General features: G+C 51.3%; 1 protein-coding gene and 1 long non-coding RNA gene across 9 annotated transcripts in view; one reads left to right on the top strand and one right to left on the bottom strand.

Annotated features, from left to right (window-relative positions):
• The window catches only part of FHAD1 (forkhead associated phosphopeptide binding domain 1), a 121700-nt gene extending 104234 nt beyond the window's left edge, over positions 1-17466 (bottom strand). For 4 of the 8 annotated variants that reach the window (XM_043573813.1, XM_043573814.1, XM_043573815.1 and 1 more), the window contains exons 1-2: positions 13948-14147; positions 13751-13857 (exon numbers count right to left, since the gene is read on the bottom strand). In XM_043573813.1, the coding sequence (XP_043429748.1) occupies positions 13751-13857; positions 13948-14059 (219 nt within the window). In that variant the 5' untranslated portion in view covers positions 14060-14147. Of the gene's footprint in view, positions 1-13750; positions 13858-13947; positions 14148-17301 lie in introns of those variants that run through there. The other 4 variants (XM_043573816.1, XM_043573819.1, XM_043573818.1 and 1 more) reach the window with 3 other exon arrangements.
• Positions 17467-17533: 67 nt separating this feature from the next.
• Positions 17534-18946, top strand: LOC122479958. Its single transcript, XR_006296491.1, has 2 exons — positions 17534-17869; positions 18092-18946. It is a non-coding gene; the product is annotated as an uncharacterized LOC122479958 (long non-coding RNA).
• Positions 18947-23004: the final 4058 nt, after the last annotated feature.

The following is a 23004-nucleotide window of genomic DNA, read 5'->3' as shown; positions in this document are numbered from 1 at the left end:
TTCCGGTTGGTTGTACAACAGCATGAACGCACTTAACGCTGCTAATCCGTACGCTTAACAAACAGTTCAGATGGTAAACGTTATGTTTCACCGCAGTTTTAAACGTGGCTAAGACAAAGTGTCTCACCCAACATCAAGATGCACGTGGCACTTCTGGGACCAAGATCTGGGCCCTTGACCTGTGCCCTATGCTTTTCAGAGTGGACAGTGGTTAATTAATTAATTACACTATATAACGTTTATTTATTTACTTTTGAGACACAGAGAGACAGAGCACCAGCAGGGGAGGGGCAAAGATAGAGGGAGACACAGAATCCGAAGCAGGCTGCAGGCTCTAAGCTGTCAGCACAGAGCCTGACGTGGGGCTTGAACTCATGAACCCATGATCTGAGCTGAAGTTGGATCTTAACCAACTGAGCTACCCAGGTGCCCCGAGAGTAGACGGTGATTTAATAGTGAGAGAGGAGTGGGGTGGAACTGAATATGGGCCGTGCATTTAAAAAAAAAAAGTCTCCTGCAGGGGTGCCTGGGGGGCTCAGTTGGTTAAGCATCTGACTCTTGATTTTGGCTCAGGTCATGATCTCGTGGTTCATGGGCTGGAGCCCCACGTTGGGCTCTGTGCTGATGGTGCAGAGCCTGCTTGGGATTCTCCCTCTTTCTCTCTGCCCCTCCCCTGCTTGCACACGTGCTCTCTTTCTCTCTCAAAATAAACATTAACAACTATTTAAAAAATTAAGGCAATTCAAATGAGGAAAGAGATGATCTTTCCTAAAATATTAAAAAAAAAAAGTGTCCTGCATTTTAAATACCTTTTAAAAGTATTTAGTGAGTCCATAAACTACTGAGACTTCGACAAATCTACTAATGACAAACATCTGCTCTGGTGACCACTGGGCTTTGAGGAAGCCTCCCTGAGAAGCCGTCAGCCTGCCGCAAAGCTCCTGATGTATCTGGCACCTTCCTTCAGAGCCAGTTCTCAACCTTCATCTTCTGGAACTCAGAAACCCAGTCTCAGAGCACGACCTCCTGACCCCCATCTTCCTCACCCTCCCCCGCTTCCTCTTTGATTCCTCGTGACCTCTGCTCCCTCACCCACTCCACGTGGACATTCCCCTTCACCTGCCCTGGCCTGGCCCACCACCTCCTCCAACTCCACCTCGGTCCCTGTCTCCCTGCCACCCTCACACTCTGTCCCCAAGTCGGCCCAGTCTGGTCACATGCTGCTCTCTTCAGGCTCCCCAGCCACCGGCCCCTGGTGCTTAGCTTTTCATTCTACCTTGTTAACAGCCTTCTAGGTCCTCACCTTCTGTGCCCTGTCACGTCCTCCACTTGCCCTCCAATCCTCGCCCACCCTCTCCCCCTGGCCCTCTGCCCCAGCAGGCCGGCCACGGGGCTGCATCGTGGGCTGATGGGCTCCTTGTCTCTGGTTTCTGGTTGGGTCTGGCCAGTGGGGGATCAGAGATCTGAGCAGGGCAGAGAGAGGTTGGGGTATTTCTTCCCCTTGCTCCCTCCCTGTGGGGACACCATGGGCTGGGTCCAACCCTCCACCAAAAGCCACAGCTGCCGTTGGGGATTCCAGGAGATGTAACCCCCTCACCCTTCGGGTCTGGGGGGTGGGGACAGCTCCTCACTCTCAGTGGCTCTGGGTGCCACACCCTCCTGGCTGGGTTCTTTAAGCCTGACTGCCTCTGTCGGTGTCCCTTCATGAAGCACCCACTCTGGACGGCCCTCTGCTCCCTGCCAGGACCCAGAGTTCCAGCAGTGAGCAGCTCTCTGGCATGGCCTTCAAGTCCCCTTCCTGCAGCTGCCAAGGGGATCAGAGCGGTCTTGCTGTCACCTCGCCTGGTCTGGTCCTGGCTCACTGAGGGTCTCCTTCTTGTATCTTCTGGGGCGAGTCTCTTGCTGCTTTCTGGTTGCTTCCCTTGCAAAAGTGGGTTTGATACGCTGTGCTACACAGGACTGACAAAAGGTACCGCTGGGAGGAACTTTCAAGCTAGTAGGATAACATTTTTTCAGTTAAGTGGGGTCTGCGTGAGTGTGTGTGTGTGTGTGTGTGATCTATTTTTTTTACCTTTTGGGTCTTGGCCAGTGCATCCCGCCCCCCCCCAGCACATCCCCCTTACTGCCTCGAGAAAGAGACATAGTGCAGAAAGAGTGAAAACTGGGGTTTCCAGAAGAATGAGGATATGGGGAACCAGCTAGGCTCTGGCGAGACGGGAGCCCGGGAGGAGAAGGGAAGGGGAACTGTCTCTGCTTCCCTCTGTCACAGAGACCCTCCCGCCCAGGTCCTCCTGGGAAAGCCCCGTGGAGGGGTGAGGCCTCAGGAAGAGGCTGGTTCCTAAAATCAGCCTGCCCGAGGGTGGTTTCCAGCCTCCGGCCCGCCCTGTGTGACCCCAAATTCCTCTTCTGTAACACGGGTAAAATGATAGCGCCTGCCTCGTAGGGATGCCGATCGTCAGGATGAAATGAGTTAACACGCACGGACGTGCCAAGGACGGGGCCGGGCACCGAGCGAGCCCTCGCTGCGTCACGGACACGTGACTGCTCCCTTCTCCGGCCCGGCCACGGCCTCTGGCTCTGCCGCTGCCGTGGCTGCTTCTAGGCCTCCACGCTGGCGCCTCTCCCTTCACCTGCCCCCAGCTCGCACGGCTCCTGAGGATTCTACTCTAGGGCTGGCTCCCTCTCCTTCCCGCGGGGCCGCTGCAGAGCCTTAATTCTCCGACGTGTATTTTCAACCCCTAGCTCATCCCCAGGCCTCCCTGTGCCCACCTGCCCGTGGATGCTGACACGCTCACCTCCTGCCTCCTGCCTCCTCCTGTCCCCTAAACCCTCTCCGTAATGACAGTAATGGCGTCGTCACACGCCCAGCCCACGGACCACCCCTCTCCACGGCTGCTGACACTGTCCCCACTAGTTCCTCCAAAAAGCTCTCCAACAAGCCCCGTGACCCCACACCCTCCCCATGGCAACAGTGCAGCTGAGAGGCAGGATTGACTACCGTGGGCAGAATGGTCCCCAAAAGAGATCTACACCCCAAATCTGGACCCTGCGAGTACACTCTGTTACAGGGCACAAGGGACCGTGCAGATGTAAAGGTTACTAGTCTGTGATCTTAAGAGAGGGAGAGCATCCTGGACTGTCCAGGTGCGACTAATCTAATCCCATGAACCCTTAAAAGCAAAGAACTTTCTCTGGCTGGAGTTGGACAGATGAGTCAGAACAGGGGATCAGAGGGATCTGTTGGTTTTCTTTTTTTAAAAATATTTTTGAGAGAGTGTGAGTGAGGTGGGGAGGGGCAGAGAGAGAGGGAGACGCAGAATCCAAAGCAGGCCCCAGGCTCCGAGCCGTCAGCACAAGGCCCAACGCGGGGCTCGAACTCATGAACCGCGAGATCATGACCTGAGCCGAAGTCGGGCGCTTAACCGACTGAGCCACCCAGGCACCCCAGGGGTCTGAGAGATTTGAAGCACCAAAAGGCCTTGAGCCAATGCTGCTGGCTTTGAAGGTGAAGGGGCCCACAAGCCCGGAATGCGGGCGGCCTCCCGGGCTGGGAACCACTTCCGCTGACAGCCAGCCCGGAAAGGGGACCTCAGTCCGTAACAGCACAGGTTAACTTGCGCCAAGCACCCGAACAGATCCGGGAGCAGATTCTCCTTGGAGACTCTGGAAGAGCCCAGGTCCACTGAGCACCTTGATTTTGACCTGGGGGCCCAGGGACAGAGAAACCAGCTGAGTCCACCCCAACTTCCGAAGTACAAAACCAGGAGATCATCCCCCTGTGTTGTAAATAGAACACAAATACAGTGGCCCACATTTACTACGGTACTGACAACACCAGGCACTGATCTAAGCCCTTGACAGTGATTCGCTCTCAAAACGCGGTCCCTGCAACCACCCCCGGGGCACGTATACAAAGACCGCAGCCGAGAACAGCTGCATAACTTGTCTGAGACCCTCCAGCCCATGAGAGCGGAGCCAGGCTCTGAACCGGCTGCCCTGTGGGGCAAGGTCACGCACTTGACTGCTCTGTCCCGGGGCCACTCCGTCTGCTCTTCTCCCACCCAAATAACAAAGATCACCAACTCCTCCCCAGCTTAAAAGCCTTTTGGTGAGGGGGAGGTTCCTCTTCACGTGCTTAGCCTGGCTTCCATTTTGCAATGTCACCACCAACATGCCATTTCGTCCTTTTCTCCCAAGCCAAACTGTTCCCCAAACATCTCCGGACCTTTGCACATGCTTTTTCAACACCTGGGGTGTCCTTTCCTACTTGCTCTGTCTGGAAAATCCCCAGACTTCCTTGTCTTTCCTTCTTTTCTTTCTTTCCTTCCTTCCTTCCTTCCAGTGCAAGCAGGGGGGGGAGAGAGAGAGAGAGAGAGAGAGAGAGAGAGAATCTCAAGAAGGCTCCACCCTCAGGGCAGACCCTGACACATGGCTTGATCCCATGACCGTGAGATCAAGACCTTGAGGTGAGGGGTGCCTGGGGTGGCTCAGTCGGTTAAGCGTCTGACTCTTGGTTTCAGCTGAGGTCATGAGCTCACAATTCGTGAGTTTGAGCCCCGTGTCGGGCTCTGTGCTGACAGTGCAGAGACTGCTTGGGATTCTTTCTCTCTCTCTCTCTCTCTGCCCCTCCTCCTTTCTCTCTCTCTCAAGATAAATTAAAAAACTTAAAAAAAAAAAAAAAGACCTAAGCTGAGATCTAGAGTCAGACACTGAACAGACTGAACCACCCAGACCTCCCCAGGCTTCTCTTTAAAGAAGCAGCTCAAGTCTGGCCTTCTCTGAGGAGCTCCCTGACCCCCCGAGAGGATTCTTGGGGGGGGCTTCAATTCACAACCCCCACGCTCCTGATCAGTGGGTGCCGCGTCAACATTCCGTCCCCACACAAACCCCCCACTGGAGGGCGCCACCCCAGCTAGTCGCGTGAAGGACAATCACAAGAATATGCACGTCGTGTTTCACGGACAGTCCTCACTCTGGATTTCACCCGACGGAACCTCCCTAGCTTAGTGAGCTACTTTGATATTCCAGGGAACTCGGAAGGAATTTCAGATATAAATTTACACTCAAGGAATGAAACTTCTTCTCTCTGGAACTGCTGAGTCAGACAACCCGGAATCTGAAACTTGGCCCCCACCTCCCCTGTGACCAGCTGTGTGATTTTTCACTTGACCTTTCTGCGTTCCCATTTGCACATCTTTAAGTGAGGATAACAGTGATAATAGCAGTTCCTACACCACAGGGTTTTTGTTTTTGTTTTTGTTTTTGTTTTGGAGAATGTAATTTTCTGCATACATACTCAGGATGTACAATATGTATAAAGTCACGGGAGGTAAAGTAGTCTACGAATGCGTGCTGTAGCTGTTTGTATCATTTGTGTTATCGAAAAGATTGTGATCTTCTGCCTCACGCCCATTGGAATGGCTACTATCAGAAAAACAGGATAAGGGGCGCCTGGGTGGCTCCGTCGGTGAAGCATCCGACTCTCGATTTTGGCTCAGGTCACGATCTCACGGTTCAGGGGATCGAGCCCCGCATCAGGCTCCGCACTGACAGCTCGGAGCCTGCTTGAGATTCTCTCTCTCCCCCTCCCCCCCACCCCTCTCTCAAAATAAACAAATAAACTAAAAAGAAAACAAAACAAAACCAGGATAAAACAAATGTTGACGAGGATGTGGAGAGAGTGGAACCTTGTGCCCCGTCGGTGGGAATGTAAAAAGGTGCAGCTGATGTGAAAAACAATATGGTGGTTCCTCAAAAAATTAAGAATCGAATTATCGTGCGACCCATCAAGCCCACCTTTGGGTATACATCCAAAAGAATGGAGAGCAAGGGCTTGAAGAGATATCTGTACGCCCATGTTCGTGACGTTATTTACAACAGCCCAGAGGTGCAAACAACCCGGGCATCCACTGACAGAGGAGCCGATAAGCAAAATGTGCTGAAAACACGCCATGGAATATACGCCACAGATGAACCACAAGAGGGCAGAAGCTGTCTGAGTCCACTTACATGAGCACCTACCGCGGTCAGATTCACACAGACAGAAACCAGAAGGGTGGTGGCCAGGGCTGGCGGAGGGGGACAGGGTTTTGCAAGACGGGGAGCTCTGGAGGCAGATGGGGGTGATGGCCACACCAGGTAAATGCATTTAATGCCGCTGAGCTGTACTCTGAAGAAATGGCAAGATGGAAACTTCTGTGTCATGTGCACTTTGCCGCGATAAAAAAAAATAAATAAATAATTTTTAAAAAGCGAGCAAAATGCGATCAGCCCTTTTCTATGAGCTTTATCCCCCCTGGAAGCCCTCCACCTGCCGGAGGGAAGGTAGGTTCATAAATGGCTGTGGTGGGAAGTGATCGATGAGACCGGCCCCGGGTTCCGGCTGCCAGCTCTCCAACAGGGGAGGGAAGAGTTTCCCGAGGACAGAGGAGACCTGCTCTGTGTCCGGGCTGTGATCTTCAGGGGATTTCTGAGCAGGGGTGAGAATGCTTCTCCGGACCAGGTCCACCTGTCGCCCCGTCTCTCAACACGCAGGGGTTCGCTCATAAGAGAAGCACAAATTGGAATGACACGGGCGCGATGTGTCACCTGTTAGGTCAGTGGAGATCCAATCGGTAGACAGCACGCACCGGGGAGGGTTGGGAAACGGGCGTCCGTTCTGGCAGGGACACCATGTCGGTGGACCCCTGGTGGCCTATGAGGCACACATGTTCGTGGCCTTTGACACAGCAGATACACCCACACGTCTGAGAAACGACGTAAACAAGGGGACAATCACCGCAGCCTTGTTTAATAATAATAAACAAGAATACGTTGTAGGCTCTGATGGTTGTTTTTTTTTATGTTTATTTTATTTTTGAGAGAGAGAGAGCATAAGCAGGGGAGGGGCAGAGAAGGGGGTACAGAGGATCGGACGCAGGCTCTGTGCTGACAGCAGACAGCCCGATGTGGGGCTCGAACTCATGATGATGGTTCTTTTCCAAGAGGCAGCCCAGAACTGGCAGGAGCCAAAGGGACAAGCGTCAACCGGCTGTCTGGGTGCTGGGGTGTGTGTTAGATCCGTCTTGCTCCGTGATCCTGAGATCCCCCGCGAGAAGGGGGTGCAGCACGCGAGACTGTTCCCATCGGGAAGGAGCCAGCTGGTAGGGCGCTGTGCACCCAGGGCGGACAGGCCAGGGCGGAGCAAGCATTCCCCACCCCCCACCCCGGTTATTTTGGTCCTTTGCTCTGCTCCTTCACCCCCCACCCTCCCGGCCACAGCGCTGCGCTGCCTTGGGCTGTTCCATAGCTCGGTGTTGGAGGTGATTCAGAAACCTCCCCGGTGTGGCCGGGTGAGTTCTCGGGGAGGGGCTGGGGTGGGTCGGCTGCCCACTGTTGAGCTCTTCCTTCTCCTCGCCTCTAAACAGAGTTCACTGGAACAGCATGCACGCTCCTCCGTCGACACAGGGGCTCCCACCCAGCATCACGAGGGGGGAGCCACGGGTGGCCGAGGAGCGAGGGAGGGCGCTGAAGCACGATCCTGGAGCCATCTCCACGGGACCCCACTCCCGACCTGAGTCTGGGGAGCGTGTCTCAGGTGAAGATTCCCAGCGGGGCAGCATGTCTAGGGGTTCACGTTTCACAAGCACTCGGACACGTGCGGAAAATTCGACAACTACGGGCTGGCAGGATTTCTTCACTCTGGAAGAACTGAGCCCCTTTCTCGGCGGAGTCTGAGTAACAGCTCTAAACTCCAAAACTCACAGTTCCCAGGCCACAGCCAATCACACAAACTAAAATTCGCGAGGTTTATGTCTGAAACGAGCAAGGCGGAGGCTTTTGAACGGTGTGAAGCGCGAGAGGGGAGATTCTGAACGGAGCCCCTTGTTGCTGGTCTGTGTGTGGCAGCCAGGCTGGTCCTTTCAAAACTTCCAAAATGGAGGTCGCCTCCCTTGCTCAGAATACCCCGGTTTCTTCCCATACTCTTCAGACAGGGTGGCCTGAAGGAGGCCTACTCATTTCTTAAGCTCTCTTCCTTCCCACTCTTCCTTCTGGACACACTGGTTTTCTCTCAGTCCCTTGGGCTCACAATACGCTCCTCTACCCCAGGGCCTTTGCACGTGTCCTTCCCTTTCCCTCTTGCCCATTAAGTTGTCCTTATCCTCCATGTTCCTTTTCTTTAGAGCCCCAGTGTGACTAAAACAACACATGTCTCTGTGGGATCCCCTGACTTCTGTGTCTCTCTCCTGGCAGCTTTCTGATTGCACGGACCATGCCTGATTCTGCCATTGCCTTATCCCCAGGTTTGCCTCAGTGCTGAGGCTCCAGGTAAATATTTGTGGAAGGAATGAGTGATAACAGGGGTAAAACCTGGCCCCGCCAACACAGGCTTCCTATTGCCGTCGGGGAACCAAACTCCTTACAGGATACAGAGAAAGGTCTGCAGGGCGAAACCCTGCAAATATCAATATTGATTTTTCCCTGAGCCAGAGGATTACACGTGATTTTTATTTTCTCCCTTACACTTTGCTTTCTCCCAGTTTTTTTTTTTTTAATTTTTTTTTTCAACGTTTATTTATTTTTGGGACAGAGAGAGACAGAGCATGAACGGGCGAGGGGCAGAGAGAGAGGGAGACGCAGAATCGGAAACAGGATCCAGGCTCTGAGCCATCAGCCCAGAGCCCGACGCGGGGCTCGAACTCCCAGACTGCGAGATCGTGACCTGGCTGAGGTCGGACGCTTAACCGACTACGCCACCCAGGCGCCCCTTGTAATCATTTTTTTAATTTATTTTTGAAGGAGAGAGAGACAGAGCATGAGCAGGGGAGAGGCAGAGAGAGAGGGAGACACAGAATCGGAAACAGGCTCCAGGCTCCGAGCCATCAGCCCAGAGCCCGACGCGGGGCTCGAACTCACGGACCGTGAGATTGTGACCTGGCTGAAGTCGGACGCTTAACCGACTGCGCCACCCAGGTGCCCCCTCCCAGTTTTTTTAAAACAATAAGCACGTAACTGCCTTCTGTTATCAGAAGAAGCGAATGGTGGCAACATCGGTGACCAGAACAATCTGTCAGCCTGGCCAGTTGAGTCTAAATCTCGAGAAGTATGACTGCCTATTCTTTAGGACTTACTCAGGTAAGTAAAACAATCATTTTTATTTGCTGGCTGTGCCCTCTGCCTAATTTTGAAGAAGGCTTTTTATTAATATGGATTTCTGAACTTTGTTTAGGGGAATGACCTATAGTAGCACAAATAACATGAACTATAAATCGACTGTTGAATTATGCCTCAGCGTGGACCATAGCTAACCAAGGGCGATTCTTTTTTTTTTTTTTTTTTGATTTTTTAAAATGCTTATTTATCTTTGAGAGAGACAGAGTGCACGTGGGGGAGGGGCAGAGAGAGAGGGAGACACAGAATCGGAAGCAGGCTCCAGGCTCCGAGCTGTCAGCACAGAGCCCGAGGCGGGACTCAAACCCACGGACTGCGAGATCACGACCTGAGCCGAAGTCGGACGCTTAACCGACTGAGCCACCCGGGTGTCCCCAAGGGTGATTCTTCTAATCAGAAAGACCCAAGGAAGTCAGCAGAGAAGCGATTTTCACTTTGTCTTGTTTTATGAGACTAGAAAATGCTGTCACGTCTGCAGGTTCCAGTTGTTCAAAATGGACCAGTGTCCCTACAACCCTTTTCAAAGTAAATCTCCTCTCCCAAATCCATTTAAGCTTTGGGAAGAGGATTTGTCTAAGAGCAGATAGAAGCACCCATCAAAAGTCTGCTCACAAAATATTTGGCAACTCGTGTGTCATCTGTTCTCTGGGGAGCCAATATAAGCTTGTGCCTCTGGAAACACAGCTGATTGCTTCATAAATCAGTGCGACTGTGGCTGGCGGTGGTGACTTACTTCTTAAACTAAGTCTGAGGAGCGGGAGGCAGTCAATTATTTTTATACGGTGAATGCAACTCAATTCCTGTCTGTGTAAAAATTGTCCTCATTAGTTCCTTTTTCCATATGGTTCCTCGTCTCGCCCCTGTCTGTGCACTTTTGAGGATTCTTCTCAGTCTCCATTTTATGAGCCCATAATAATGACCGTGGTGTCACTTAGTTAGAAACACGTGCCAGGCACTTTCTGTGCATTTCTCACTTAATTCTCACAACGATCCTGTCAGGTAAGTGGCTTATAGGCAGGGAAAATGAACTCAGAGAGATCACGTCATTTGCTTCAAGTCACACAACCAGCAAGTGACTTAGTGAGATTCAAACTCAGGCCTGTCTATCTCCAAAGCCTGTGCTTTTAATTTTTTTAAAGTGTTTATTTATTTTTAAGAGAGAGAGAGACAGAGAGAGAGAGAGAAAGAAAGAGAGAGAATGAGTGGGGAATGGGCAGAGAGAGGGAGACAGAGTCCAAAGCAGGCTCCAGGCTCTGAGCTGTCAGCCCAGAGCCCGACATGGGGCTCCAACTCACAGACCGGGAGATCATGACCTGAAGTCAGATGCTCAACCGACTGAGCCACCCAGGCGCCCCCAAAGCCTGAGCTTTTAAACATTATTATAGTTTTCTAATATCATACTCAGGTTCAAAACACAGATCTCTATTTCTACCTTGGCCAGACAAGAAATAAAACTACCCAAGACCTGTCCCTTGTTATGATAAAGAAGAATCTGCAATTCTTTTTCTTTACCCTGACTGTGCACTGAACGGGTTTTCTGTGTCCTTGTAGGGAGACCACACCATGGATGAGAACCTCAAGGGGAGGTCCACTGACTTATTTTTAAGTCTGAGAGTTTATGATGAACACTCTCAGAAACTAGGAAAAGGCAAAAGTATAAAGATTTACATTGCTCTTAACACTTTTATGCAACAGAGTGCTAGCCAGTGCAATAAAGCAAAAAAAATGAAATTAAGGGTATTCAGATCTCCTTTCCTGAAAGGAGAAATAAAACTGTTTTTATTTGTAGATGGCACGACTGTTTATATATAAAATCCCAACAAATCTATAAAAACTTTCTGGAAAGCTCAGTTACAGTTGCAAGATATCATTTAAGTATACAAAAATCAATTGTTTCTCTCTATTGTCAATGAACATGGGGACACCAAATTAACACTATAATACCATTTTCAAGTTTATTTATTTTGAGAGAGAGACAGGGTGGGGGAGGGGCAGAGAGAGAAGGAGAGAGAGAGAATCCCAAGCAGCCTCCATGCTGTCAGCAGGGAGCCCAATGTAGAGCTTGAACTCATGAACGGTGAGATCATGAACTGAGCTGAAGTCAGATGCTTAACTAACCGACCCACCCAGGTGCCCCAACAATATAACATCACTTATAATCATTTAAAAAAAGATAAGATATTTAAGTATATATCTAGCAAAACATGCACAGCGCTGGTATGCTAAAAATGACAGAGTATTTGTGGAAGAAATCAAAGACCCCCTGAGAAAAAGGAGAGACATACCATGTTCATGGATTGGAAGACAATATAGAAAAGATATCAATTCTCATACTGATTATAGGCTTATACACAATTCCCATTAAAATTCCAGCAAGAGGGACACCTGGGTGGCTCAGTTGGTTAAGCATCTGACTCTCGATTTTGCCGCAAGTTATGATCCCACAGTTTTGTGGGTCTGAGCCCTGAATTGGGCTCTGTGCTGGCAGCATGGAGCCTGGTTGGGATTCTCTCTCTCTCCCCTCCCTCTCTCTCTCTGCCCCTCCCCCTCTCATGCTCTCTGTCTCTCTCAAAATAGATAAATAAACTTAAAAAACTTAAAAAAAAAATTTTTAATGTTTTTATTTATTTTTGAGACAGAGAGAGACAGAGCACGAACGGGGCAAGGGCAGAGAGAGAAGGAGACACAGAATCGGAAACAGGCTCCAGGCTCCGAGCCATCAGCCCAGAGCCCGACGCGGGGCTCGAACTCACGGACCGCGAGATCGTGACCTGAGCCGAAGTCGGACGCTTACCCGACGGAGCCACCCAGGCGCCCCAAAAAATTTTCAAAAAAATAAAGAAAATTCCAGCAAGATATTTTGTATATATAGACAAGCTTCTACTAAAATTTGTGTGGAAAGGCAAAAGAATTAAAATAGGTAAAGAGACATTTTTTTTTTTTTAATTTTTTTTTTTTTCAACATTTATTTTTGGGACAGAGAGGGACAGAGCATGAACGGGGGAGGGGCAAAGAGAGAGGGAGACACAGAATCGGAAGCAGGCTCCAGGCTCTGAGCCATCAGCCCAGAGCCCGACGCGGGGCTCGAACTCACGGACCGCGAGATCGTGACCTGAGCCGAAGTCGGACGCTTACCCGACGGAGCCACCCAGGTGCCCCAAAAAATTTTCAAAAAAATAAAGAAAATTCCAGCAAGATATTTTGTATATATAGACAAGCTTCTACTAAAATTTGTGTGGAAAGGCAAAAGAATTAAAATAGGTAAAGAGACATTTTTTTAAAAAAGAAAAATAAAGTGGGAGGAACCGCTCTACCCGATTCAAGACTTCGCATAACTACAGTAACGAAGACCACGTCGTATTGGTAGAGGGACAGACACCTAGATCCACGAAACGTAACAGGAATCTCAGAAACAGCTCCCCCCACAAGTATGGCTAAGTGTTTTTTGACAGTTTCCAAAGGAGTCCAACGGAGAAAGGATGGTCTTTCCAACAAATGGTGCTGGAGCCACGTCATATCCACATGCAATCAAAATGAACCCGGACTGAAATCTCGCATCATATACAAAAACGAACTCAAAATGGCGCATAGGTTTAAACATAAAATATCTATAAAGCTTTCAGAAGAAAATGTATGAGAAATCCTCGGGAATCAAGGACGCGGTGACATGTTCTTAGACGTGATTCGAAAAGCATGAGACTTCAAAAAACCTGAAATTTATTTTTCGAAAGTCAGGTAAAATAAAAGACAGTGATAACACGAGTTGCTGGTGAGGATGCAGGGAAACCGTGTCTCATACACCGCTGGTGGGAATGCAAAATGGTCCAGCCGCTCTGGACAACAGTCTGGCACTTTCTTTGGAAACCATACACTCACCATATGATCCAGCAAGCACCCTCCCGAGCATTTATCCCAGAGGAATAAAAACTTGCGTTCACACAGAAACCTGTGCACAAATGTTCATAAGCAGATTTATCCGTAACAGCCCCCAAATTAGAAACAACCAGAATGCCCTTCAATACGTGAACGGTTAAACAAATGGAATATTACTCAACATCTATACCACGGGATATTACTCAACAATAAAAAATAACAGGTGATCTCAAGGACATTATGCTGAGTGAGGGGGAAAAAAAAAACCACAAACGACCTCAAAAGGTCACCTGGGGTATAATCCATTTACATAACATTTTCAAAATGTTATACACATCACAACAGTCTCCGAAAGCTCTAGAAAGGGCGAGAGGCCATTGCCCAAGCCAGGTACTTCAGACGGCCCTCGCTGTCAGGCCCAGAGCAGGGGTCAGACACCTGCTCCATGCCCCCCTTCTAAATGGGTGCTGGGGAGGGGACAATGGGTGGGACATCTGTACACGTGGCCAGCAGAGGACAGACGGCACATCACACTTTGCCTCATACCAATCTCTGCTACATATGCTGGGAAGACCCAATATATTCGGCAGTTGGGTTACTGGCAGCACGTGAAGCACAGATGTAAGCCAGAGGGTGCGCTTTAGAAGAGCCTGGAATCCACAAGAACAGTAAGGCTGCGTGGAGGGGGGCGGGGGGAGGTGCTGGGAGCGGCGGGAACAGCTCTCACCTCTAACACAAGGTCGGAGTCTTCATGCCTTCCAACAGTAGTGCTTTTATTCAGGACAAGAAAGCCTTCTGCGCTCTTTAGGTAGGCTTTCATACTCTCTGCTTTCCCTGTATAAGGTTTTCAGAAAAAACTCCGTTAGGAAAATGCAGTCTTCTGGTTACTCAACACCACCACATTGCGAACGGGACGAAACGCACCGTATTGTTCCAAGGAGAAATCGGCAGGGGTAGGGGAAGGTAGACGGACTTCCCCAATGATCACACTTTTGATTCTGCAGATTTCTGAGACTCCCCTTTTAAACAGTGACATTTAACGAAGATGAGCTTGGTTCTGACAAATCAGACAGGAGACTTTTTTTTTTTTTTTTTTTTTTACGTGACTCGGAGCACAAACCACCAGTAGCTGAAAAAACCCAACGACAAATCTGAATTCCACTGATAATCGCTGTGCGCCTCCCATGAAGCACAAGGGGAGTTATCTGACACAGCAAGTAATCGTGTTCCTAGCCCGCCCCCTACTAGCTCTGTGACTTTGGGTGAGTTACTTCTCTCTCCATGCCTCAGTTTCCTCATCTGTAAAACGGGGTTAATAATACTCTGTACCCCGAAGGGTTCCATGAGGATGAAATGCAAACATACGTGTGAAGCATTCAGAGTGGACATCTGTCCTATTATTATTATTGTCCCAAATCTTGGAGCTAAAGAATTCTAAGCTTCTACAGAATTCCTGAAACTGATGAGTCAGTCGGTGAGGGAATGGACTTTAAATGATACTTTCTCTGAATCATCGTGAGTCACTCCGTTCCTTGATACACTTGAGGGAAGAGGGGTGACTTTGAAAGGCAAAGGATTTTTTTTTTTAATTTTTTTTTCAACATTTATTTATTTTTGGGACAGAGAGAGACAGAGCATGAACAGGGGTGGGGCAGAGAGAGAGGGAGACACAGAATCAGAAACAGGCTCCAGGCTCTGAGCCATCAGCCCAGAGCCTGACGCGGGGCTCGAACTCACGGACCGCGAGATCGTGACCTGGCTGAAGTCGGACGCTTAACCGACTGCGCCACCCAGGCGCCCCATGAAAGGCAAAGGATTAAGACGCTAGCTTGGAGATCTGATCAGGGCTCTGCACCTATGTTCCCCCAATGTTTTATTAGGAAGATGTCCAAGATGCAGGACCGCTGAAAGAACTCCTTCCTGTCCACCACCTAGATCCTACAAGTGACATTTCACTATTTTTGCTGTACCACACCTCCACCCATCCGTCCATTCACCTAACCATTTTATCGCCTGATGCATTTCAAAGTAAGTTCTACACTGGTTTCCTCACATGGAAAAATGTCAGTGACTTCAGTAGGATCCCAAACGCTAATAATTCATATGGATGGTGCTTGGATTCTGATTCGAGATACGTCCAGTCACACAGTGTGACGTCCCCCATCGCCACGGCCGGGCCAAGGAACGGAAGTCCCTCTCTTTTCAACTGAACGGTCCCTGACACGTGAAGCTGTCGGACTGCGGAGAAAAACAAAGACCCTCTCGTTGTGACCGTACAGAGTCTCGGGTCTGGTTCCACCCTTCATCGACGTCTCCATCATCAACTATTGAATCCCTACTAAGTGCCAGGTACTGTGCTATCCTCTTACACACAACTGCTTCTTTTCAACCTCAGCACAACCCTGCGGGGTAGGTATATTGGTACTGTCCCACTCTACAGTCCCTCTGAGACTCGGAGAGATTAGGGTCACTCAGCGGCAAGTGTCAGGGAGGCAACTCTGAGCCTCTGCATGTAACTGCTGGACCATCCGCCCGCAGCTCAGCCTTCGGCATGACTCCGCTAATGCTGGGTGGGGCAGAGCGGGCTGGGGGGAGCTGCACTGTCCGTTGACCCTTGGGATGTGCAGTAACAGAGAGTCCTTGACAACCAGGATTCCACCCCCTGAAAGGAAGAAAAGACCCCACGGGTGTTGGGGGGAGTAAGAGAAATAAAAATAAGCCAGAGAGTTTATTTTCTATTTGTAAGCTCCGAGAGCTACAGATGCCTCATAAGTATTGATGACCTCACAGAGTGAGAGATACATTTTGTTAAGTTCACTGTCACTAACAGAAGGGGATAGGCATCTCCTCTTCCAAAAGAACCATGCTCTGTTGTCATCAAATGACTTCAGTTATTTACTTTGGCTGCAGAGGACCACGTTGTCAAGCCACACGTTCAAACCTGACGCAAACCTGGGAGAAACGTCTCTTCTGCAGGAAAACCACGGGAAATGCCACTAAACTGAACCCCAGGACTTGGGCCAGGTGCATGTCTGAGTTTTAGCTCTCACCCCAGAGGTTCCCAGGGCTGGCGCCTTCTCTCTGCTCAGATGTCCCTCCTTGTGGCCACCTGCCACGTAGCCTCGCTTCCTTCCTTGTACTCATCCCTCTCTGACATTTTCTTGTTCCTTTCTTTAGTTGTGTTTGTTGCTTGTTTCCCTTTCACTGAGATGTGTGCTCCAGGAGAGCCAGAACTGTGTTGTTTTTGTTAAGGGACAATTCTTCATGGGTATCTCGTGTTGGTACCCATCTTTGGAGCAAAGGCATTGGCCAATTTTGTCCTGTGTCCTCTGCCAGCATCTATAAGCTGGCCAGGCTAACTTACTAGCTCACACACAAGGTAAAACCTCAGACCCTTTGCAGTTCCTGGCAGTTTTGCTGGTTACCCCATCTCCAGCACCTGGAGCAGTGTCTGACACACAGTAGGTGCTCAATAAACACTAGCCGAATGAAGGGAAATACAAACGGCACATCAAAGCAAATCTGTGCGGCCAGTTGGCTACGAATCTCCCTATTCAGCGTCTGCCTTAGACATCCTTCTTGGAAAACCTAAATTCTATCTGTAGCTTTTGGGTTGGACGATATTTCTCCACCTTCATCTTGCCCTGTGCAGTCACTCCCCTGCCTGAAAACACGGTAGAAAGTAATTTGAAACGTGTTAAACTCTGTAAATTCGTTCTTAGTGCCCTGAAGCACCAGACATAGGAAAGAGCAAAAGAACCTCAGTCACCTGCCCTGCATCCCTCCGGACCACTTCGGATGCCTCAGAATCGGGCTAGAGAAGCAATATTTCTGGTGAGGGCTACAGGTCTTCAGTGTCCTGGGAGCTGCAGAAGTTCCTCAAGGAAGGGAAGGTTGGGGCAGGGGGATCTCTGACCACCGGGTGGGTGTTGCCCCTAAATCAGGGGAACCAAAGGGCACCCCGCTATCCCCGGCTGTACCCCATCGGATAGCTTAAAGCGGCACATGTGGTGCCAAGGAAGGTTCTGGAAGCTCCCGCGCAGGCTACTTCCGGAGGCAGAGTGGGTGGGGGGCCTGCATTTTAGGGAGGACGGACTGCTGTCGGGACACCTGCTCTGGGGTGCTCCCGGGGACCCAAGTGTGGACCGGAGAGGAGTTCGAGCTCGGGTTGGGTGGGGCCGGGTCCCGAGCCTCCTCTCCAAGCTCTTGACCTCGCAGGGCCGACCCGGTCGGGGCCCCAGGTCTCCGCCCGCTGCCTCCTCCCGGTGCCGCACTCACCTGGCCGGAGGGAGAAGCCCACGCCCAGTCGCCCTCCGAGAGCCCCGCGGGCTCGGGAGGCGCCCGGCCCGCTCCCCGGGCGAGGCGGCCTGGCCGCGCTCCCGCGGAGTCTCCAGCCGGCAGCCAGCACCCCGCGCGCCAGCCCGGCCTGTGTACGTGCGTCGCCATGGCAACGCCGCCGGGCCGCCGTGAGGGGCGTGGCCTGCGCGGCGGGCGGGGGCTGGAGGCGTGGGGTCCCCGGCGGTGGCTTGCGGGGCGAGCCCTCGAGGAGCCCAGCCTGCGGCGGCGCCCTGGGGCATCCTCGGGCCCGCCACCAGGGGTTCCCCAGGCCCGTTTCACAGATGGGGACACGGAGGCTCCGAGGTCACAGAGATAGGCCACGGTTTTCCAGGGAGGAAGGAGCCGACGCGAGAATCCTTCCTGCCTACCATCCTTTGCTCTGGCTGGAGGCGTGAAGGCGGGGTGGGAGGGCGATGGCGCTGAACCCGGAGAAGCTCAGGGGTTGGTAGCTCCTGCCCCCCCCCCCCCCCGAATCTCTAGTCCTCTCTGCTGCAGACGAGGAAATAGAGTAAGCTGGGGGGGACCACCACCCAGGTGGGAGGGGGATGGGAGGGGGATGGGAGGGGGATGGGAGAGGGATGGAGTGGAAGGAACGATTTTGAAAGAATGAGGCTTTTTTCCCATGTGCTGGGAAAGGGATATTTCCAAACCGCCAACCCCACTAACAATGTTCCTGCCCTTTCTTGTCAAAACTGACGTTTATTCATTCATTTGTTCTTCCTCTCTACAGACATCCCCTGGGTCCCCAGAGTTGACCTGCATCAGTCACCACTGTCCCTGAAGCCCCCACCATGGGCACCGGGCTGGAGGGAGGAAACATGCAAATCCCAAGAACTCCCGCCACCCCCATGTCACCTGTTTCAGACCAGCCCCTTGTGCAGGGGAGCAGAACAGCCCAGCTGACTGCCTACCCGGAGAATGCTTCCAATCCCTGGCAGGAAATGGCTGGCAAGGTGCCTCAAGAAAAACTCAAAGCGTTTAGGAAAGATGAAATATGGCAGACTCTACCCCAGTCAATCAGAACAAGAGCTAAGAGAGAAATCATGGAAATGGGTATAGCGAAGATGCTCCAACATGCCTAGAGGCTTTTAGCAATGCGGATTCCCCGGCACAGATCCGATCACAGATCCCGAGTAGGCGGATGTGGAGCATGGCCCAGGAATGTGCATTTGTTACAAGCGTGGCAACCCCCTGACTTACGCAGTAGAACTGCAGAGACCTTCCCTGGAGCCTTTCCATAGAAATCTCTTCCAGGGCCTCACCCAGCCTGGAAGGTTCTGCCTGGGTCAATTCCGCACAACCAGAAAGACCCCAGGCATAAAGTTTGAGGAGTGACCACAGAAACTAGGGCCTGATTACTAATAGCTTCACAGGAACAGGGAGGGTCAGGCTCAATTCCCCAAGGCCTTTCTACCCCAGGGCCTTTGCACTTACTGTTTCCTCTCCCTAGAAACTACTTGCACCAGAGATGATCTTCACCTCCTTTAGATTTTACTCAAATACCACCTCACTTAAAATTCTTTAAAAAAAAAAAAACAACAACAAAACCCAATAGAGAAGAAGGAGCAACAAGACAAGAACAAAACAAAATAAAAACCCTGACACTCTATCCCTCTTCTTTTCATCTTACCGCTTGTCACTTCACATATTATCTTATTTATTTATCTCATTTGTCTATCTCTCTGCCCCACCCTCCATTAGAAACTAAGCTCCACGAGGACAGGGATTTTATTCTGTTTAGTTCACTGCTGGATCACCAGTACCTAGAACGGTGCCTGAGTGCGAGAGTGAGCCGGGGTGGCCCTTGACATCCGCCCACAGCTGCCTGGCCTCCTGCCTTCTTGGGCTGCTGATCTGATCTGTCCTTATCCCAGGACGTTGGCTCATCTAACCACCTGCCTGGACGGTGGGCTCATGGGAGGCCTGAGCACCACCCCTACCTCCACCCCCACCTCTATGCTTGCCTTTAATCCAGTTCTCATCCTCAATACGAGTGGAGGGGGTAGACTTGCTTACCGCCGGGCAGGCCATGAGCTGGAGCAACCCGTGGGGCCCGATCGGCTTTCAGAGGTCATCTCTCAGTGAAGAACGTTGAACCCAGAGCACAGCCGACTTTCAGACCCGCCGGAGCAGAAACTGCTGAATCGGGACTCGACTCCCCTCCCCACAACGTGCCGCCGTCCTCTCAAAGGGAGCGTGTCCCATTTTAATTTCAAAAGCAAAACAAAACACCCCGGTAACTTGAGACTTTATGATTTCTTGGACTGAGAGGGAGTTGTAACTTGCAATTAAACAATGATGGGGGGGGGGGGGTAGGGGCGCCTGGGTGGCTCAGTCGCTTAGGCGTCCGACTTCGGCCCGGGTCACGATCTTGCGGTTTGTGAGTTCGAGCCCCGCGTCGGGCTCTGTGCTGACGGCTCAGAGCCTGGAGCCTGCTTCGGATTCTGTCTTCCTCTCTCTCTGCCCCTCCCGTGCTCACGGTCTGTCTCTCAATAAATAAACGTTAAAGAAATTACAAAAAAAAATGATGGTTAAAAATACTTCTGAAGGAAGACATAGAGGTTTCTAGATTATATGGGCTCCTTGGTGATGCCTGTAATCAATCAATTTTATTGAGCTGTGTGTAGCTACCAAGGCCATATTGTATCATGACTGACGTTCTGGTGTCTGAAGGGCCTGTGTTCAAATCTCAGCTCCATTGGTCCCATCTGTTCCCATACACTGGACTGAATGATGTTAACCGAGGGCTTTCAACTTGCTGGGTGCTGTCTCACTCCTACTTGTGGGTCACTGCATTGAATCCTTGCAATTAAACACTTAGAACAGGGCTGCTGCAGAGAAGACCTAAAAAAAACCATTGGCCATGATCATTATTTCTAGCAAAGCACTCCCATTTTGGCAGGAAAATATGGCTCAGAGACAGGTAGGAATGTGCCCAAGGCAGTACAGCTAAAATATCTGGCAGGATTGGAATCTAGATGAGTATGACAGGAAAGGTACATCCCCCGGGACTGCAGGCCACCCAACCACAAGAGGACCCACGCTCCCCCTCATCTTGGGACTGGCCAGGCTCCTGTCTGCCCTGAAGGCCCCAGCTGGCGGTGCCCGAGGCAGGGAGGGAAAGGAGCTTGACCAAGAGAGGGCAGTGGGGGAAGGCCTGCCACCAAACTTGGCCTGGACCCTGGGCTTCCTTCCTGGGGGCCCTCTGCCCCTGTAGAACCTCCTTCTGTGTGAGCCACCGTCTCTGGGCTGTCCTTGACTGGGGAGGGCACACCCACCGCACCCCCTTCCCAGACCTGCCTGTCGTTCCTCCCGGTGCCCTTGTATTTCAAATCGAAATGAATGCCGGCCCACCAGGAGGTGGGAGGCTTGCCCAGGCTCTGTAGGGTGAGGGAGAGCCAGAGAAAGTGCAGGAACAGGGAGCAAGGGAGAGCAGGAGGGAGAAAGAGACCAGGACCAGCAGGAAGTAGCCAAGCAGCATGACAGATGGGAGAGCAGCCGGCCGGCTGGAGGCTCCACAGCCACTGATAACCTGGCCCTTCAGGCTTTGGAAAAACGGGGTTTTATTTTTATACACACACACACACACACACACTCACGAAAATAAATGCAAACCCCGGAAAGGACACCTGGTTAACGGAGGGCTTCTCTGCAGCTCTCCTCATCCTCCTCCCCTGGCAGAACGTGTGAAACCATGAAGGTTTTTCTCAGGTGGAGTCTTCCATTGCTGCCTTGGTGTCTCTTGCAAATCTGTCTCCAAAGTCAACTCCCCTTGGTTCCTCGGGCTTTGCCACGGGAGTGGGTGTGTGCCTCCTGTTTGTAAAGTGTGCTGATCCTGGATCCCACCGCGGGTGTGGTCTGCTGATCTACTCTGTCTGTGCCTCACTTCGGCCACCTGGACAGGTGCGGATAGCAAGGCCCGGGTGGTAAGGATTCAGGGGTTAGTGTGTGTTTACTACTGAGCTGTGCCCAGTACAACAGGCTCCCTCCGTGAGTGTTCGCGATTCTCATTGTTGGTTTTGTTTGCTTGTTTTGTTTTCTGGCTGAGGTGGGAGGATGGCCCAAGGTCACAGACACCCTGGGGAGAGCTCCGATTTGCATCAAGACTCAGTCCCGACTCAGAGCAAACCCGACCTCTGAACAGCCACGCATCATCTTGCCCCTTGCCCTGGGATCTTTCTGGGTGTGGGTGTCAGAGACAGGCTGAGCTCCCTCCCCTGGTGACCCCTGGAGGGATTCCCAAGAACCCACCTGGTCTCTATGGGGTCGCACCTGCTGGACAACTCCATAAATTTCTACTTTCAGGCATCGGGCCAAACAAACCTCTGCTAGTATTTCGCGGGTGACAATGAACCTTTATGAATGTCGCAAGAGCAGCTAACGCTTCTCTAGGCTTGCTAGGCACCCGCCAGTATACCGTGCGTGGTTTATTTAATTCTTAGCCAGACCCATGTTACACAAGGGGGCGCTAGTCCGGTTATGCATCTTGAAAGAGGTCAGACCAGGATTCCACTCTGGCTGTGTGACTCCAGAGTGCTTCATTTTTCTGGTAACCTTTTTATCGAAGAACAGCATAATTGGAAACATTACAAAGTGCACCAGTCATGAGCGTACCCTTGAAGAATTTTCACAAAGTGCATGCATTCACCTGGCCAGAACCCAGACCCGGAAGCAGATCGGCCACCGTTAGAGCCTCCTGTGCTCCCTTCGAGGCATTACCCACCCGCCACCCTGACCTCCAACGTCATCGATTCGTTCTGCTTCGTTTTGAGCTTCATCTAAATGAACTCTACAGATTCTATTTCCTGTCTGGTTTCCTTCACTCAACATGATGTTTGTTCACTCCCCGTGATCCGGCCTTGTTGTCTGATGGCACGGGCCCCTTCGTTCCCCTGCTGTACTGCATTCCCCGGTGGTAGTCATCTATTCCCGCGTGACAAATGATGACAAGCTCAGTGGCTCAGAACAACACATGCTTACCACCTCACAGTTTCTGTGGGTCAGGAACCCGGCCACTGCTGAGCGGCTGCACCAAGGGGCTGGCCAAGGCCAGGGGTCTCATCTGAGACTCAGGTGGGAAAGGATCCACTGTCAAGGTCATGTGGCTGTTGGAAAGATTCAGTGCCCTGAAGGTTGTTAGACTGAGGGCCTCACTTCCTGGCCGACTGTTAGCCAGAGGCCCCCTGTCTTTGTTTGCTGTGTGGGCCTCTCCCCGAGGTGGTGGCTACATCAAAGCCAACGAGAGTCAATGGAGGGAGTCTCCTAGTGAGGTGGGAGTTATGATCTCATGTAACATAATCACAGAAGTGACATCGCCATCACCTTTGCGGCCTGGTGTTCGTTAGAAATATGGTACAGGTCTCACCTGCGCCCAAGGAGAGGGGATGACCCAGAGGTGTGAACACCAGCCATAATTGGGACCTATTGTGTACCTGTGGCTTTTGGTATGCCTAATGCACGTATCTCCTGGATATATAGCTAGGAGTAGAATGGCCGGGCCATGACCCACGCACCCAACTGTAGAAGATTCTGCCAGACATTTTCCCAAAGTGCTGGGATCATCTGCCACCCTTGAGCAGTGTGTGAGCGTTCCAGCCAGAGCACCTGCTTTTTTTTTTTTAATGTTCATTAATATTTTTTTTG

This window comes from Prionailurus bengalensis, chromosome C1, assembly GCF_016509475.1.
Source record: "Prionailurus bengalensis isolate Pbe53 chromosome C1, Fcat_Pben_1.1_paternal_pri, whole genome shotgun sequence".
NCBI classification, from domain to species: domain Eukaryota; kingdom Metazoa; phylum Chordata; class Mammalia; order Carnivora; family Felidae; genus Prionailurus; species Prionailurus bengalensis.
This window is presented reverse-complemented; position numbering and strand designations above follow the sequence as displayed.